The sequence below is a fragment of the Cuculus canorus genome, chromosome 9 (genome assembly GCF_017976375.1).
Source record: "Cuculus canorus isolate bCucCan1 chromosome 9, bCucCan1.pri, whole genome shotgun sequence".
NCBI lineage: Eukaryota > Metazoa > Chordata > Aves > Cuculiformes > Cuculidae > Cuculus > Cuculus canorus.
The window spans coordinates 14,617,313-14,636,300 of NC_071409.1; the positions used below are offsets into that span (position 1 = coordinate 14,617,313).

Sequence of the window (18,988 nt, forward strand, 5' to 3'; positions counted from 1 at the left end):
AAACAAATAAAAGTTGGGAGATTTGGCTTTCTGACTCCGTGCTTCCCCATCGTGGCGCACCGTCCAGAGGGTACCGTGTGATAGGAGGGCAAGAGGATGCAGGTCAGGGGAAGCTTCAGTGGTCCCTGGCAGCAGGCTCTGGTCTTGGCACTGACTGCTGCCCATCTCTGGCCATGGCATCCCCAGTCCTGCCATCACCTCTGGTCCCACAGCAGTGGCTGCTTCAAGCTGGCTCTTCCCAGTCAATGTTAGGTGTGCTGTTTATTCTGTATGGGCCTGTGTGCACACCATTTGTCTTACTGGCTTTTTCTAGGGTTGGGGTTTTGGCTTTTATGTTTAGCCAAATAAATGCAAAGTCATTTTATTCAGTCTGTGCCTAGATCCATTCTGCTATGCTAGCACAGGCGGCTCCCATTGTGGTCTCCTCACCTGCCATCTTAGGAGTGGTTTGAGTGAGAAGATGCTTCAGAGTGGGGGAAAAAGTAATCCAGAGATTACTGCAAGTCATTGTCATTCGCAATGTCCATCGTCATCTCTGTAGTAGTTGCAGAGCAGATAGTGCAAGTGGAGCAGATTCTGGACAGGGTGGTTAAGGCAGTATTGACGAATTGCCTGAAAGCATTCCTTCTTTGCCTGGCCATAGGCTGGTGGGAGTGGATGCTCCCACCGTCCTCGGGAGCAGCCACTGCTGTGGAAGACATGTCCCAGGGATGGGCCAGACCCATCCAGAGGTCTGAAGAAACTGCCACTGCCTTGGCATTGCCTTGGCCCTTAGACCCGAGCCAGCAGCACCCAGAGGTCAGTGCTGTGGGTGAGTGTTAGACACGCCACGACAGCCCCGTGCCATGGCTGTGCTGGCCTGGGCTCTGCCTTCCTTCTCTGCGTGGAGTCGTCTCCCACCCAGCCCAGGACCCAGTGTGAGACTGAGGTACAAATTAATCTTTATTCAGTGACAAATAAGAGCCGCCTGGACTGGAGGTGGCTTCACAGATCCTTTTGCCTTGTGGCCTTCAGGGTTCAGAACATTTCACCCCACACTGAGGCACCCTTTCACCCTCTGCCTCCTCTGCTGCCAGCAGTTCCACAGGGCCAGAGGAGATGGTTGTACAAGGCAGACCAGTCACCCAATCTCACTCTGCCCCTCGGCAGCCTCTTTGCTTCCTTCTGCTCACACCTTGACGTCAGTGCCTGCAGGTCCAAAGCTAACAGGCTGGTAACCTGGCTTGTCGTCCTGTTTGCGGTAGTATATCCGCGTCACCACCACCAAGATGAAGGTCTGAGGGATCAGCAGCTGCATGTTCATCTCTGGAAGAGGAGAAGAGTCATTTGAAGCCACCTTCATCCACTGTGCCCATTCCTCATGCCCTGCCATGCGATGGAGGGGCTCAGCCTGGAGCGCACACCACCACTCCCCTGCCTCCCAACTTACGCTGTGACCTGGCCTTGGAGGAGAAGGGCGGTGAGCAAGCGATGCTGCCATTGTTGGCCAGGATGCTGAAGATAGCAGGTTGCAGTGCCGTCAGGATGAGGAGGACCTGCAGACACCAACACCTGAGGTGGTGGGGGCTGTGCTGCTGCCAGGCTCCTACCCTTTGCTTTCCCCGCTCCCCTGCAACTGGACCTGGCTTTTATCTGCCAGCAGCTCCTGCTCCACCATCTTCCCCTGCGACACCTTATCCATTTGTGTCAGAGGAGCCCCTCACCTACGGGGAAGCTGGACAGGGTGGGGACTCACCTGGAAGCAGGCAAACTTGGCTTTGATATTCTGCTCAGTTAAGTGCAGCCGGGCCTGTCGGAAGAGGATGCCCAGGGACCACAGCCCGAAGACAGTGGAGGCACCAGCCAGTGTGTTGATCCAGAGGGCCACGCTCTCTGCTGAGATCTGGTGGAGGGACACACAGAAAACACACCTGGGCTGACAAAGCTGCTGGGCAAGGTAAGGGTTGGTGGAGGCTCTACGTTCGGGATGTCACCCTGCCCATCCCCATGCCATGGCACTCACGTCAGCAGGGTTGTAGTTCCCATCAGTGGCCAGGACCAGCCCCAGGAAGACGGCAACCACTCGGAAGAAGGAATACTGGAAAGTCCCCAGCATCAGCAGATGAAGCTTTTTCCTGACACAGCGAGAGACATGCAGCACCTTCAGGTCCTCAAGCCCCTGCCCAGGGACTTCTCTTTCACCCCTACAGAAGCAGGGGGTGAAAGCCCTCCCCAGGTTAGGGGGCTACCCCGGCTCTCCCTCACTTGCTCATGGTGATCCGGGGCAGGCAGGGGCAGCAGCAACAGCAGGGCCCAGTGCTGATCACCATGGGCACATCCTTCAAGGTGCTGAGCACTGCTTCCTTCCCGCCAAAGCCCTCCACCATGACCAGCATCAGGAGGTAGAAACAGATGGCAAAGTACCTGGAGAGGAAAAGGAAGGCAGGTCAGGCCCCATGGGCCCCTCAGTGCCCTTTCCCCATGGTAGGCGATACTCACGCTGTGGTAGCCATCTCCACCACCATCATGGAGCGTGGGATCCACAGCCCAAAACAGCTGATTACAGACACAACCTGCAGGAGACACAAAATTGGTACACTGTCTCTCCTCCCTCCTGTGGGCTTGCACCCGCTGGGTGGCCCTGGCCCTCAGCATGATGTCCCCACCACGCCACACCCCATCTCACCACAGGGGCTGAGCTACTCCAGCAGAGAGTCTTCATCTTGATGGGGCAGCGAATCTTACGGGTGAGGTAGAAAGCTTCTTCCACAAAGATTGTGACTGACAGCAATGTCATGATGGTGGCAAGGCCCATGATGGTGAGTTGGGCCATGTCCAGGTCTGCTGGGGAGAGGTGAGTACTAGCTCCATCCCATCCTGACCCCACACCACAGCAGGGGCCTGCCAACCGACCCACCACTCCACAGGTTTGGGAAGCCCCTTGCTGCACCCTCAGCATGTCTGGCTGTGCCAGAGCTGGTGCTTCTGCCCCACTGCTCTCGTGTCCCCTGTCACTTGCTCCAGTGCTGGCTCCCACTGGGCCACCCACATCCCTGCAGGCAGAGCTACGGGGTGTGAGGCTGAGAGCCCAGCAGCACCCTGCTGTCTCCCCCTTCCTCGGGGCCGCTCCCTGTCTGCACCCTATTTCCTTCATCCCTGTCCTGCTCCTGCCAAAGACAAGAAGAAGGTTCCCCCCACCCAGTCCGCCCACCTACACTGGAGCAGCTGCCGGGAGGTGGGTGGCAGGGAGAAGCAGGCTGCTGGCACGCTGAAGTTCCTGATCAGCATCTCCACCAGTGGGCGGGGGAACCTGAAGAGAAGAAGGGGAATGCTGCACCATTGCAAGGGACCAGCAGGGACACGCGGGCACCAAGCCCCACAGTGTCCCCTGGGTCCCCCCGTCTGGCTCACCTCACCTCCAAGCACATCCTGTCTTTTACAGTGACCCAAAATTCTGCTCCAAAATGTTGTATTTGCTTGGGTGCAAAGCAACATGGGGGGTCCCCAGCACCCACCTGGGGTCTTCTGCCAACTCCATAGTGGGATCCATCCTGCTCTGTTCCTCCCTGGCTCCTTCCCAGCAGCTGCAGGGCTGCTTGGCACCGCCTGCCTTGGCTCCTCTCTCCAGCCTACGGGTTCAGAGTCCCCAGGGCAGGGACTGCGAGGAGTTCCAGTTTAACCAGCAGCCTCCGGCGCTCCCCTCCCTCTCCCGCCACTGCAGGCAGCCATTGGCGTGCCCCTACACCGTCACAGCTCCGCAAGCGCCTTGGCCAGCAGGTTATTGACCCAGGGTGCTGGGGGAGGCGGTCATCACCCACATCTTAGAGAGCAGAGCACCTGTGCTGGGGTGAGGCAGTCCCCTTGGCCGGACCAGAGATGGTCTTGTCCCCATGGTGCCGTGAAGGGTCCAGGACACATCCTCGTGTCCCCTCAGCAGCAATGGCCGGGTGGGAGGTGATGCTGCGGGGCCCTGGGAAGCTTGCCATGGTTGTGCAGGCTGTGTGAGGAGTTTGCTAGGGCTCAGCTCCCAGCAGCCCAGGGAAGTGGCTCCTCTGACGCTAGAGGGCAGGGAGGCTCAGCACCAGAAGCACAGCCTAGGCCTGGGGGGGGCAGGAACATTGAGTGGAGAGCTGGGCATTAGGCAAGGGGAGCAGTGTATCCTTGACCTACATGGATCCCAGCATCCTCATGGGTCCCAGAAATGCCCATTGCTCCTGGTGTCCTCCCAGAACCCCGAGGAAAATGAGCACTGGTTTCTACTGCATCCCCAAGGACCTTAGAGACTCCACCCTTTGTCCCTCTGGCAGTGGGGTCCTGCTGAAGCCAGAGTAAAACTGGCACCCTAAAAGGGTCCCCAGAATGCTGCTGAGGTGGGAGCAGGATGCTGCTGTTGTCATGGGAATGGGATGGGTGGGGGAGAAGAGGGGATACTGTGCTTGCCACAGGAATGGAATAAGGGGATTTATTGCTCTGTGGGTGCCATGAGAGCAGGATGCCATCCAACCTGTGAGGCCAGGGCCTTGCAGCTGCCCAGCCCACCATGGGCCTTCTCATCCCCCTTCATTTCAGCCCTTTAATCTACCCAGGCTTGCTGGTCTCCTTCTCATAAGTGACCACATAGCCACGGGCCAAGCCCCATCCCGGAGATATGAGGCAGCAGAGCTGGTGTTCCACAGCAGCATCACCGAGATGTTAGAACCAGGCATCAGCTCAAATAGCCTGGATCTGTGTTCTCTTTCCCCCTGTGCCGTCCAGCTCCAGCAGTCCCTGTGGCTGAGCACCCCAAGGCTCTCTCTCCGATCGCCACCTACCCCGTGGCAGCCCCAGGGCCTGACCCCAGCCCCATCCTCCCTGTCCCTCTACTTGCAGGTGCAGCTGGCTGGCTCTGCACATCGCACTGCTGGTCCCCAGCTCCACCACCATCCTCTTCCTCCTGGCTCTCACCTACTTGGTCCTGCTCAGCATAGTCAACCTGAGGCTCCCCCAGCTAGGTAGGGTGAGGGGGAACAGGGGCTGCTCCGTGGTGGGGCAGCCTCAGGAGCTGGAGGGACACAGTCTCCCCTCCTGTCTCCTGCAGCGGTGGTCTGGGAGGATAGGCTGAAGCAGGGGACTTGCAGCATAGCAAGATGGTGCTGCCTGCACAGATGCCATTGTCACAGCTGGCTACACATCCTCCTGTGCCCTCACTGCAACCACCTCGTGGAGGTGAGGGATGTGGGCACCCCAGGAGCCTGAAGGCTCTGTGTCCAAGGTATAACACACACCCAGCCCTACCCAGCCCACACTACCATTCACTCCTGTTAACCAAGCCCTGTACCCCTGCCACTACGCAGTCTATAACCCGCAATCCTGCCCTATATACCTGTGCCTCCACATCCATCTGGCACACTGCACCTTGTAAACCCTATCTGCAGCTTGCATGTTCAGCCCTTCATGCTGCACCCCAGATACATCCATCTGTATATGCTACACCTTGCACACCCAGCCTTACTCCCTGCAGCCCCTAGACACCATACCCTATACCCAGCCCTATATACTGTGCCTGGGCACACAGCTGAGGTGCTGCACCCTATACACCCTGCACCATACACCCTGCACCACCCACCCAGCACCCCTCTGCCACACCAGTGTCACCAGCATTGCCTATGTCTGAAGAAACACATCAGCTCCTACGGCACCTACAGCATGTGCCTCTGCATGATGGTCACTGCAGGCTACGTCAAGGTGGTCCTGCTGTCCTGCCACATCTACCTGTGGCTCGTCCCCCTGTGGTCCATCACCACAGCAATGATCTGCACGTATCCTCAGCCCAGGGAGGCAGAGGATATGCATGCACATGTGCTGTTGAGGGCAGTGGCCTGTTCCCCTGGCTGCACATACCCCTGGGACCACCACCACCCATGGGTACCCTCTGCATGAGGGCGGGCCATGGCATCCTTGTCCAGCACACTCGTGTCCATTTGTCCTTGACTCACTGCTCCAACATCTCAATGACCCTCATCACTACTGACTACCTGAGCCTGATTGAGCCCTGCATCCCCTGCACCCCCTAAGCACAGCACACCCCGAGGTGCCAGGTACAGATGCAGGACATGGAGCATCCTGCCATCCTGGGGCAGGGATGCAGGACATAGCTGGACCCCAAGACCAAAGCAGGGGCATAGGCCAACATATTGATGCTCTGCATGAGTTGTCCCACCAAGCATGCACACACAAGTTTGGGGTTGAGGGGGGTTTATTGCTGCACACACTCTCTTCTCCATCCCTTCTTGGTGTTGGATGTACCTGTGGCACCTGGCAGCACTGACCCACCTCCATCCACACTGAGTCCCCCAGCTCCACCATCATGCCCAAGGCTATCCCATTTCACCCTGTGTGGGGCCTGGACACATCCGTCACACTGTCAAGCTGTGGATGGCATACTGCGAGGTTGGGTGTCACCACCCCAGAGCTGTCTTCCAGGGACACAGAGGTCTCTTACCTCTCTGTGCCAACAGGATGAGACATACCTATGACTTGCTTGATCTGAAGTGCCCTGGGAGCTGGCAGAGATGAGTGTGGAGAGGGGAATTGCAGCAGGATGGATGAGCCTTGGGTCCCTCTGACTTCTCCCCTTATTCTGTCCCCTGTCCGCACTCAAGGTGGGTGGTCCTGGGGCCACCAGAGTCCATGGTCGAACAACTTCCCAGCCATCTTCCTCCACACAGTCTGCTGCCATCAGCAAAATCTGGCAGGACAGGCAGGAGCCAAAGGCAGGTGAGCATCTGCTGGCACTGGCAGGACAGAGCAGCCAGGCAAAGCTTTGGGTAAGCCCTATTGTCTCAAATTCAGCTCCAGTCCTCTGAGATGCTCTGAGATGCTCCAGGGCAGAGCAACACTAGGCAAAGAGAAACCCTTTCCTGCCAAACCTGCCTTCCACAGAGGAGGAAAATGGGGCACTGAGATGGGAGATATGCACCCACAGGCTCAGGGCATGGGTGGTTTGAAGGGTGATGGTCCCTCAGCATCAGGGTGGCTGTTTTGCCCTGAGGAGCTGGCAGAGGGGTCAGTGGCAGCACTGGCAGGCAAATCTCTCCACTTGCTCAATTAACTTTTTTATTTTAAACCAAGCCGTTGTACGATCAAAATCCTGCCTGAAATAAAAGCCAAGCAGACCCTCTCAGCATGCCTGCAGCGCCCACGCTGCTGCTTTGTCAGCGTTCCCCAATACTTGGAAAAGTGCTTGAAATGCAAATATTTTCATGGGGTTTTAGACAGTTTTCCACCCATTTCTAATTCCTTGTGGTTATGGCCAGAGGGACTGACCCCAGCTGGCAAGCATGGTGGGCTCCCATCTAACCATCAGCAGTTTCCCCATGGCCAGGACACAGTGGAGAAGGAAAATCCTCATTTAAAGCCCTGTTAGGAGCTTGTAGGAAGCCAAAACACATTCCTTACCATGCTCTCCTCTCCCACCTAGAGCCCTGGACCATGGTGGATATTGAGGATGCTGAGGAGTGAGAATTTCACACCCAGCTCAGTCTGTGGTCCACCCAGACAAGCGGACCAAGAAGACCTTCACCCTAAGCTTTTGGTTAACCATGGTAATTGCTGTCCTGGGATGCAAAGCGCCATACCCTGCTCAATGGACAGAGTGGCCAGGATGCTCCCTCTCGCAAGGGTTGTCACTTGCTCTGCCTGATCCTGCACCAGGCAGGGCCAGGACGCCGAGAGCAACGGGACCCCATTTCCACCTCTAGGGGAAACCACACGCCACAGGCACCTCATTGTTGTGATGCCCCCGCTCTGCATGACCACAGGTGATCCTAGGACCCCCAGCCAGGGGTTTAGGGGAAAGGCAGTGTTCCTACCCTGCTGCCATCCTGGCAGTGCCCTACTGAGCCACTGAAAGCAGGAGGGTGAACTCAACTCAAGAGAAACAAATAAAATGTAGACGTCAACCAGACTTGTGAAAAGGACAGGAAAGCCTCTCCCAGGCACTGGCCCTGCCTGCCCCCTGCCTTGGCCCTCACAAGCATTGCTCAGGCAAGGAAACCACTGTTGAGTTTGGTGGAAGTGAATGGGGGAGCCAGATCCTGCTGGCAGTCACACGAGGCTTCTACCACCATCTGCCTTCACACGCCCCAGCACAATCCGCAACGGTGCAGTGCAATGGCCTTGACTGGATCCCTGCAAATCCAGAAGCTCCGTGCTCACTGCTGACCTGGAAAGGGGTCCTGGGCTGCTTGAGCATCCCCTGCAACAGAAATTGTGGGGCCATGGCAATGCCCCCAGCCCTGGCCTCAGTGCAGCAGGGATGGGGCTGGCTCACCTCGGACCCAGGCCCGGAGCCACCCCATTGATAGGGACAGCAGGGAGCCCTGCCCATAGCTGGCCCCGAGATAAGGCCCATGTGCTCCCCACTGATTGCCCAAAAGGCATCTGTTGGGGTGGGAGCCACCATTACTTGGAGATAGGGCCAGGAGGGAGCGGTGAGCAAGGAGGGCAGGGGGGCTACTGTAGGGGTGTGAGACACCAGGTCTCTGCGGGTCCCCTTCTTTGAGCATGGGAAGGTGCCCTGGGTTCCCCCAGAGCACAGCTGAGGTTGTACAAGGTGTAAAGCCCCTGGCAGAGCAGTAGCCCCCTTCAAATCCTCCCCTTCCCAGCAGGAAGTAGTCTTTCTGCCAGTGGAAAACACGTTCCAGTGCCCTGTAAACCCACAGGGCTGCATTATGGCCTCGCTGTGAGGCAGGGTCAAGGACCCCACGGTGCCTCAATTTCCCAGTCTGTAAAATGTGGCAAGAGCCCTGTGGCACAAGGGCAGAGAGGGCTCAATCTCTCATCGCTCTAATGCCCAGGGAGAGACCTGTGCCAGGTGTTATTTATAGACTGAACTAGCATTTCAGACGGGGACACGCTGCCCTCAGAGCCAGCCAGCTGCCTCCAGCCTCTGCCTCAGGTCACTGGGAGAAACACTGGCCTCAGGGGGGCTCAGCAGGGTAGGAGTCCTGCTGCCCTCAACCCCCTAGCCTGGGCAGGGAAAATGCCCCTTCTCCCAGCATGAGAGTGTAAGGATCATTCCTGCTGGAGATACCAGTCCTGAGTCCCCTGCCTGGCCACGGGTGCTGGGACACTGCAGTGGGGTGGTCATGGGGCAGTGATGGGGGCTCAAGACTGTGACTTGCAGCACACTGAGGGTGTCAGTCCCAGTGAGGGCTGTGTCATCCACCCCCTTCCAGGCAAGGGAGAGCTGGGAATTTTTGCTAACCAGAGCAGCACACTGCTTCATGGAAAAAAACAGCCCCCGGATGTCTTATCATCCCTTCCTTCGCCCTCTCAGGAGGCAGAAGTGATGCAGAGGGTGCGTGGGCAAAATGTCCCTATGCCCCACGCTCCACCAGTCCCAGCTCTCATAAACACTGCCCAGCCACAGCTGTGGGCCAGCTCCTGTGCACAGCCCTGGTGACACCCTCAGGGACCCTTCTGCCCTCTGCTCAGGCAGGTCTGGGTGCCACCACAGAAGCTGCCACCCTGACCAGGCTCCTGTGCCACAGGGCCAGGGTGAGGAGAGAAGAGGGACATTTGCACAACCGGAGGCATCACCATGTCCATCCCAGAGCACCTAGAGGGGTAACCCCCAAGGGCTCGCAGGCCTTCGGTGGCCCAACTCTGTGTGTCAGCAAAATGCCTCTTCCCAAAATGCTGGGACTGACTGACCATGTATATCATGGAAAAGCCACACATAATGTAGACACACACATCTATACACGCCTATGACATTGTATGTTATATAGGATCTTACCCACTGTACATAAATTGCATCAAGCTGGGATGGGTGTGCCCTCAAGAGTGGGACAGCTCGTCCTTACAGGCTTGGTTATCGCTTGAGACATAGCCTCAATCACGCGTCCAAACCAGTGCTGCTGATAGACTGGTACTGCTGCTCCTGCCCAAGGGTCTCCCCAGATCCTAAGGTGACTGAAGGGGATGCCCAGGGTGTGGTGCTGCCCTTCACAATGCTCAGCATCCCATTACTGTCACTCCAAGTTTCTGTCTTCCAGCTAGAGGAGAAGAAGAAGAGAGTGGTGGGGCTGGTCCTTCACGTGGGAGGAATGGCAGCTCACCACAAGCGGGAAGAAGCCTGGCAGAAGCTGGATGAAACCCTTCTCCCATCTGGACTGAGGCCATCAGAGCAGCTTTGATGGCTCCAGCCTTCTCCTCCCTTTTGAACAGAGCCTCACAGATGAGACATTCGATAACACCTCCAACTCCTGCCCAGCCCTTCTGGCCTCCTTTCTGTTTGCTTTTCCTCACAGCAGCCCCACGTCCCACAGTGCCGCACTCGGACAGAGCGGAAACAACCAGCTGGGGGGCTCGGTGTGGCAGGGGCTTTGTCTCCTTCAAAGTGGACAAATAAACAGCTGGCAGCCCCCAACCAGGCCAAGGGGATCCTGAGGAAATACCGCAGTCAACATCCTCAGGCTCTGCTTCCTCCACAGTCCAAGGCTTCAGATGCAAAGAAGTGTTTTGCTGCTGTAAGGCAACATCTACATTTCCAGTGGGCATCCTGGTGAAACGCTGCAGGTTTCGTAGAGCCACCACCGATCTCCAAATGAAAGGGCATTTTGTTTGAAGAACAGAAGGACTTTTGTCTGCATGGCCACCTAAAATATTGCACGTCACTGCTGATGTTTGCTCTTTGAGAATGAGGTAAAAACACACTTGGTGTGGGCTGTGGATGTTTATTTTCTCAAGAGTTTTATTTTCATACTCATCTGTCTCCAGGAAGAAGCTTGCAGGTGAAAATACTGAAGCTTTTAAAAGCCATTCCTTATGGAATATTTTCCCAGGGAGCCAGCAGAAACACGGTGTGTTTGTGGAAAGGGGTTCTACTCCCCTGGCAGTCCCAAGCCCTCCTGGCTCCGCAATACACACCCACCAGCCCTGGCCACCCTACAGGGACACCTGCAGAGGCCATAGGCCAACACAGGGAGCAATCCCACGCACTGAAGGAAAGCCTTTGTCCCTTAGTGCGTCTTCTTCAGCAGGTCAAGACTGTCCCTTAGTGATGCTGCATCCCATCACAGCTGGGAGGTGGAAAGCATCCCTAGTGAGGCCCAGTAGGAACCAAGAAAAACATTTTCCTTCCCCTCCTGCTGCCTCCACAGCACCAGATCCACGCCAGGGTGCTGGGCAAGTGCTTCTACCTTCTGACCATTCCCTCTTGCTTTGGCAGTCAAGGAGGCAGAGAGGTAGGAGGCAGTGGACATGACTGGAGAGGTTTGGGTGCCCACATGAGTGCTCGAGTCAGGTATGCATGCGGGTAGGGGTGTACGTGTGGACATACATGTGTACATGCCCATACTAGAGACAAAGATGAGTGGGTGCATGTGGTTTTCTCCACTTGGTTGGTGCCCATGCCTCTGGGCACGGCACCCTGCGGGCTGCAGGGAGCAGAGGCAAGAGCCTGGTAGGGCACCAGCATCACCACCTCTTGCTTGCTGACAGCACAGCAACACTCAGCCCTGACCAAGTCTCCCTCCTAGGTCTCACTTCTTTCCCCGAGTCCCTGCTGAGGGATAAGGCAAAGGGAAAGGGATTTCAGCCCCAGGCTCCAATGGCAAGGAAGAGGAAAGGGAGGGCCTGGGCAGTATCAGTTCTTTCTGGGAGGTGTGCATCGCCACACACCCCTTTGCCCCTTTTGTCTCATGGGGTAATAAATAAAACCTTCAAATTCATGTCTGGAGAAGCCATAAAAGCCACTGGGATGTGCACAGGCAAAGAAAGGTACTTTTTCCAGAGAGGGTTAATCACACCCAACAACACCCACACTGCACCCAACTGAGGAGGCAGCCAAGGCGGGTGCCTGCATGGGCACAGCAGGCTCAGCAGCCCCCAGGGCAGTTCTTGTGGAAAGCCTGAGCCAAGCAGGGCTAAAGGAGAGGCAGGCTCTGGAAACAGTCCCTGTTGACCGTTCCTTTAGAGGCCAAGGATGACTAAAAGTCAGAAGGTAAGAAGGAATATCAACACATTCTTCACTGGGGAAGTGGGAAAGGGAGCAGGAGAGGTTGTTTCCATTGGCTTGACCAGAGAGTTGTTTTAGCTGCAGCAAAGGCTTTGACTTTCAGGCCACATTGAGAAAAAATACAAACTGACTTATTTTTTTCCCTTAGGATAGTCAGTTTTTCCCACCAAGCAGGGTCCTGGCCCCACTGTGTCTACATCCCAAAGGGCGCCTGCCAAAACCGGGGGAACAGGCAAGGTTGCACCTTCGCTTAGCCCACCATGGACGTTTACCTTTGGCACCCTGGGAAGGGGACCTGGCGGAACAGTGCCTGCCTGGGGCATGAAGCTGTTGCAGGGCAGACCAGCAGGGATGGGAAGGTCAGAAATTTGGCAGAAGCATGGGCTGCTTATCTCTTGTTTCCAAGAGGTGGGAGAGTGATAGCCCTTCTCCAGGTACTCACTTCCCTGCAGATCTGCCCTTGAGGCACTGACCTACTCTACATGCCCCACAGAAAATGTTGCTGCAGGCTCATGTTTAAATCCACCCTGCCTGTGCCTGGGGTCAGGGGCTGGCTGCAAACTGCAGCCCACGGGTTTCAGCTCAGCTCCTGGGATCCCGCAAGAGCCCAAGGGAAAGGCATGAGCTCCCCCCGGGCCATGCCAGGCGCTTGAGTGCTGAAAGCATCCCAAGCCCTCAGGCTGCTGAAACCAAACTGAGCTCCCCTGGTGTGGGCACCACATCTCACCCTCTACTCTGCAAACAAACCTACTAGGCCTGGGCCCCATGGCACAAAGCTGGCACACAGGCAGCCACGGGCAGTTGCAGCAGCCACTGTCAGTGCAGATAAGGGGCAATTATGAGGTAGGGAGAAAGCTCCCACTCTCGCTTTCTCAGCCTGCCTGCACTAATCCCATTCCAATTAAAGCCCTCTCTTTGCTTTCAGATGTTGCTGTGAAAGATTAATCTGCCCTAAAACAGGGCGTTTCTATTAGGTGGACAAGAAAAAGGCAAATCGCATATTGCAAAAGGCTCCAGCACCTGTCTGGGAGTGTTTAATTACCCTAACAATGGCTTCAAAAGCAGAAAAGCCACTGAGGCCAGCAGAGCCCTGCAATCAAAAACGCTCAGAGGCAGTGGCTCAGCCTGCTGCTCCTGGGCACCTGCAGCCAAACCGTTTCAAAAGAACAGAATCATCATCCACCCCCTTTGGGGACACTTTTTCCTGCAGAGCCCGCAATGCTGCACACGGTACTGGCTACTTCTTTATGCAGTTTTTTTTTTTTTAATTTGTCCTTTGGGCTGCTCTTTTGCCAACGAATGTATTCTATAAAAACACAAAGCAGTGGACAGGTCTAATCTCCTGAATCAACATATGCCCTTATCACAGAAGGTGGCTCCCACCAAGCAGGCTCAGGCTGTCCCTTATCCAAAGGTGGCAGCATGTTCATGCATTGCAGAGCAAATCAGAGACAAAACTTTCCCGGGCTTCCAGTCCCGTCCCAGGCCCTTTTTGGGAACACAGGGGTGAGCAGAGAGGGACTCTTGCAGGACTGATCGTACTAGAGTGGTGCAGCAGGTCATGCAGGACCCCATAATACAGGCACCCGTCCAGCGTACAAAGCAGACCCATCTCATCATATTTTCCTGTCCTTTCATGCCTCTACCCAGACACCCCACAGAGCTTGGTTTTCCAAGGCTGTTGGTTACCGGTCACTTTCCTTCTGGCTACAGGGGCTTTTCAATCAAAACACCACAAACAGAGGATGGCATCCCTGGCTTTCTAGGATTCAAACCACCAAGGCTGGAAGGGAAAAACTCCAATAGTCTCCAGCTGCGGCAATTGCTGATTCAAGAAAATTGCTTGTGAAATTACACACAAAGCACTTTGCAAAAATTACCTGAAATGCCTGCCAGGAGGTGCACTGGAGGAGGAAAGAGAAGGGCTGTGTGCTGCACCCCAAATACAGGTCAGTGAGGGTCAGGACAATGCAGGGTGAAGGAACACATAAGAAATCCATTATCTGGAAGTACAGACCCTCAGGGCCATGTCCCAGCTCCAGCGTTTGTGCTCTTTCCACTGCCATCTTTTCCATTTCCACTTCTCACTGCTCAAACCCTCTGCCCCTTGTGCCACTGCAATGCCAGGGCCATGGGTAGCCATTAAACACACACATTTTTGGGCTTTCAAGACAGACCTTTGATGTGGCCCAGGGCGGCCAGGCTGCCTGCGTCCCCCTGCTTTTCAAAGGACGGTCTTTGGCTATTGTTCTCACATCCTGAGCTTGTTTGTACACTTGTCCAAGGCCCCCAGCAATGCAGCCCCCCTGCCGCAGCAACAGCCGCCCTGACTGCCAGATAAAAGCGGCCAGGCTCACCAGGCAGGGTTGCTATCGGAGCAATGACAAGCGGCACAGTCCTGCAGTGCAGTTGCCGAGATAGCAAGAACTTTGCCAGGCTGACCCTGCACCACTAAAGGCTCCAGGTCAACAACAGCTCCTGCTAGAGCTCCACCAGCTCCAGCTGCCCGGGCACTTTATCTGTTGACAGGAGCCTCCTCACTGGAGGGAGACAAAAAAAAAAATCCCAGAGGTCTCTGAGGAGGGAATCCATGGGGTACCCCAGGTCTGCAGAGTCATAGGAACGAGGGACCATACCACCCTCAGCCCCATGCCTCTCCACCGGGGGTTCAGTGCTTTCTAGCTCTTTTTCAGCTGACAGGCAGGAGCACCAGGCCAGCTGCAGACAAAGGGGAGAGACAGGCCAGACCCAGGTGCTTCCCCAGGAAGGATGCAAAGACAGGTGTTATTTTGAAAGGAAGATGGGGCTGCAGCCAGCTCGCAGCATTACCTGCTGCATTTCCACTCTCTCAAGAGCCTTTTCCTGGCTGCACGTGGCACATTCTTTGCCTCATCTGCAGCTCTTTTGCTACAGAAGAAGAGGCAGCAGATCCTCTCCCAGATGCCGGTGCCTGCTGGGCTCCCCCTCTCTCCTCAGGCTGTGCTGGGACTGTGGTCAAACAACCAGATCTTCCAGGCATGGCTGTGTATGCCTGGATTTCTGTGAGCGAGCAGCAAAGTACAAAATCACAAGGTCTTCTAGAGAACGGGTATACTCATGGTGTTGTGGAACACTTCGATATCACATTTCTGGCTGGGGGAGACAGGACCAGAGAGGGCAAACTCTCCCGGGAGCCATGCTTGCCAGTTTTGACATGGAGCAGGGTTGCAGCATGACTCCAAGGTTGCAAAAAACTGATTGGACCCCAGTGCAGACCACAAGTTGAGCAGTGAGCACAGCCAATGTATCACTCAAATCTGCTCCCAGGAAGGCAGGAGCTGGCCTGGCATCCAAGTGGCTGTGATGCAGAGAGAGTGGCTGAGACAGAGAGCAGAAGACCAAAGTCTCTCTTTCGTCCCTAGGTGCCTGTTGCCACCTGCCCCTGCTCCCTGGGGTGCAACACAGCCCCTGTTTCACAGATTGCACAGCCCGTAGCAGCCCTTTGACTACCTCCCACCCCATGGGCCATTGCATCTCCACTGCCCTCAGCCTCAGCCCAGCAGCGTGCATTCGACTGCAGCACCTCCAACCTGGCACCACACTCCAGCACTTGGTTCTGAGCTTTTACATCCCTCCCATATTAAAGAGCGATGTTAGTCCCAGTATTTCTTGCTATAAAAGTTCTCGAGTCACCTCCCAATGTTTTTTTGATAAGCAGCTCAAAAAGCACAGGCCATCCTTTCCAATCTGTTTATCTCTGTGGCTCTTGTTTTTCCTCTGCTTTTTAACTGCCTTCCCAAAATGTGGGTAGAGCAACTGGTCACACGAGGATCAGCCATGCTGCAAAACTGAAGTGAAACTGTACTTTCCTTCCCATATTTTGGTCTCATGTTTCAGCATTAATCCTGTAGGAGGGCCACTGTCACATCATGGGGTATTGCACAAAGGAATGCAGAGTCACTTGAGCCCAAGTCAGGGGGCTCACAAGCCCCTCAGGAGTTCACATGAAACAGAGATAAAACAGGGCCAAGCAGCAATGAGGAGGAATTCCCTGATGGAAGTTAGGCCAAAGTGAGGTATCAGGACAAGCACAAAGGCTCCTGCACTGAACTGTGGGCAGGAGCTGGGCCAGGCAAGGCGCCGAGTCGGACGAAGCAAGCAGGAGCTTGATGGAAGATGCAGATGCCTATGGCATGGCACAGCTGGGCTCAAACAACAGCCTGCAGCAGCCAGCTTCAGAGTTTAAATTCTCCTGTCCTTTAGGAACCATACAGAGATCTCTGGGGGAGTGGTGACGGCTCTTGATTTTTATGGGCCTGAATCAAGCTAAAATCATGCACACGGAGGCCATGCATCTTGCTAGGTTGAAGGATGAGAAGTCAGCAGTCACCCATCAATCCTACATCCCCATCTTTGGCCATTTCCCAGCTTTGGCCACCTCTGCTCCTTGCAAAACATTCTGGCCAAAAATATTTTAGCCAGAGCACCTGGGCTCAGCATCACCTGCAGTACAGGTGCCACTCTGCAAAAAAACATATTGCCAGGCCCAAGGGAGGCAGCACCAATGGCTGATGGCCAGTAGCCAGCCAACATCCACTCCCCGCCTGCAGCCAACACAAGGCAAAGGGCACTCGGCTGCTCAGATACCATGTTGGACAACCCCATTTTAAGGTATTCCCTGCCAATGCTGCCTACACTGCAAAAATATCTGTGTTTCCAGAATGTCATCTTTCTTTGCTTTTTTTCCTGGCAGGTGTAAAAATAAGGAACTGTTTCTGCACATGGTCAAACATATTGCGAGAGGGAACAGAAAATACCTGCAGCGAGTATCTGTCAGGGCAGGTCGGGGCTAGCACAGTGGGGCACACAGCAGTACTTCTGCTCACTGGAACGCAGGCACAGCAGACAGAGCCCATGGAGGGAAATAAATCACACTGTCACTTTCCTCGCTTGCATTTTGGTGTTACTCCCAGGAACCACTCAAGTCTGAGTTCTGCTGTAGGTGTCCCTCCTCCAGCAGGACGTTGGTGCGGAAACGCTGCTCTGGCCAGTGGTGATCCCGGCGCTGTGCCTGGCACAGTGCACCCAGCCAGCACACGCCAGTACCGGCTCTGCTGGAAGGCGAAGGCTTGGAGAGGAGAGCCCAAGAGGAACAAACAGGGCAGGGCTGGGACTCTTTTCCCTGCGTTATACTTTCCTGACCAGCAGGCTGCATCCAGACCACTGCGTTAAGAAATGATTGGAGGATCCATCCTTCATGACTGATCTAATCCCTCTCACATCTTCAGCTCCCACTGAGGCACCTGGCAGCACGTCCCACAGGGCAGCCACATGCCAAGGGTCAGCAGTGTCTCCCCCATGAGCAGCATCACCACACCAGGTGATGGATGGAGCTGGAGAGCCTGCCTCAGACCTTCTCCAGCAAACAGAGCTGGTGGGTCAACCAGCACATCTTCCCTGGGAGCTGCTTTATGGGAGGCTTGTCTCCAGACAGGCGCATCGAGTTTCAGATCTATTTAATCCCCCCTTTATCAGCACAGGAATGTATTGCTTTCCACAAAACATAATCCTCTTTGCAATCATGTGTTCTGCCAAACTACAAACTCTCTGCTCCTGTCCTTCTTTCCCGGGAGAGGATTTGAGGCAATAATCCAGGGCTACTGACTTATTTCTTTAATGAGCAAAGAACAAATGAACACAGCATTGCAGAACATGCACACATGCAAACTTTGAATCATTCACCAATTCCAGAGCACCTTTGAGGGGTGGCCTGAGCGGAATTACCGAGGCTGGAAGCAGTTACCTCGGCTCATGCTGAAGCCGAGACAGACAGGGCAGAGGAGGCTGCAGTCACAGCCAGGTCCCCCTCATGACTGTGGGCAATTCTGGAGGCAGCAAACATCAGCAGACAATCGAGGAGGGTGAGGTGTTCCACAGGGTTCATACAGCTGGGGTCTTTAGGAGATTAGCCATCAGTTGAAAGGAAGCAGAGCAAATATTACAGCCCTGGCAGTCTTGGGGAAGCCATGGCAGAGAGAAGATCTGGGTGAGTACCCCTTGCAGCTCCAGCTGGTGCCTGGCCAAGTCATGAGCCTCAACCCAGAGTCACACTGACAACTGGGGATAGACTTGCCAAGGTCATGGGTGGCTTTCCCTAAATACCCCCCAGTATATTATTTAACACTCTCACTACAAGCCCACTGAGCTGCCTCCTTACCCACGCTTTACTTCATGGAGTACACTGAAAGAAGACACACACTAGAACTTTGTTTCGTCAGATGACCGATATGTTATACTTCTCCTTCGAGTTCCTTAGAAGCAAACAGGGAACCTCACTGCTCTGCACTTGCTGACTTTCAGAGACCGAGCTCTGCATACCAAGGAGCTCCCAACGTGGCATGGGGTCACCCTGCCTGCCCAGGGAGGGGGCTGGGGCAAGGACAAGTTAATTCAGAGCCGAAGTGATCCCATGGTTTCCACCAAATGGATGCTTTCACCAACCCGGTCTGGGTGCGCACAGAAACTGCTCTGCTGTGACTGGCTCTCCTGAAAGCCAGCCACGCTTCTCATCGGGCAATCGAAACGGCAGTCTCAGGTAGCACAGCACGAAGAAAAGGCGCCCTGGGTGCGTCTGCTCAGTCAGATCCAAAAACGCAGCCCCGAGCACGCACGACTTGCTGGGACCTGAAGAGGCTCAGCGCCTCCCAAGCCAGAGCGAGTCCCGTGTCTCGTTTGCGCCTCCCACAGCTTCAGCATCCCCGGCGTTCTCAGGGAAAACATTTTTCCTGCCGTCTTTCCTGAGAACGCCGGGGATGCTGAAGCCGTGCTCGGCTCCTTTAGAGCACGCCCGCCCCGTCCCAGCGCTTCCCGGGGGACCCGCACGGCGCACGCGGCTCCGCACCGCCCCACGGGCATCCACCACGATTTAAACCGCCCTAAGGGCGCCAAAGCCGCCCTCCCCCGGGCAGGTCCCGCTACCACCATCCCCCCCAACCCCTCGGCTGGGCTCCGTAGGCGCCCGGGGCT

At 55.5% G+C, this 18,988-nt stretch overlaps 1 protein-coding gene across 3 annotated transcripts; it reads right to left on the reverse strand.

The window, feature by feature from the left end:
• Positions 1-935: 935 nt before the first annotated feature.
• SLC51A (solute carrier family 51 subunit alpha) lies at positions 936-17,363 on the reverse strand. 3 transcript variants are annotated; one of them, XM_054074317.1, is made up of 10 exons: positions 16,780-17,363; positions 6,489-6,706; positions 3,195-3,289; positions 2,666-2,823; positions 2,479-2,552; positions 2,245-2,403; positions 2,003-2,114; positions 1,736-1,882; positions 1,430-1,535; positions 936-1,305 (listed from the first exon to the last, which is right to left on the reverse strand). In XM_054074317.1, exons 1-10 carry the CDS (start codon positions 16,876-16,878, stop codon positions 1,169-1,171), a joined length of 1,305 nt encoding a protein of 434 aa, XP_053930292.1. In that variant the 5' UTR covers positions 16,879-17,363; the 3' UTR covers positions 936-1,168. The 3 variants fall into 3 exon arrangements, with proteins under 3 accessions (XP_053930292.1, XP_053930293.1, XP_009563641.2); XM_054074318.1 differs by having other exon boundaries at positions 2,666-2,820; positions 16,780-17,359; XM_009565346.2 differs by lacking the exons at positions 6,489-6,706; positions 16,780-17,363 and adding an exon at positions 3,495-5,245 and having other exon boundaries at positions 937-1,305; positions 2,666-2,820.
• Positions 17,364-18,988: the final 1,625 nt, after the last annotated feature.

What these genes read in the sequence shown, in the direction of transcription:
- SLC51A (XM_054074317.1), bottom strand. Translation starts at nt 16,878, where the DNA reads ATGGGCTCTGTCTGCTGTGCCTGCGTTCCAGTGAGCAGAAGTACTGCT. An exon ending in CTGACAGATACTCGCTGCAG is followed by an intron (nt 6,707 to 16,779) that starts GTATTTTCTGTT and finishes CTGTCCTGCCAG; the next exon opens with ATTTTGCTGATGGCAGCAGA. An exon ending in GGAACTACAACCCTGCTGAC is followed by an intron (nt 1,883 to 2,002) that starts GTGAGTGCCATG and finishes TCCCTCCACCAG; the next exon opens with ATCTCAGCAGAGAGCGTGGC.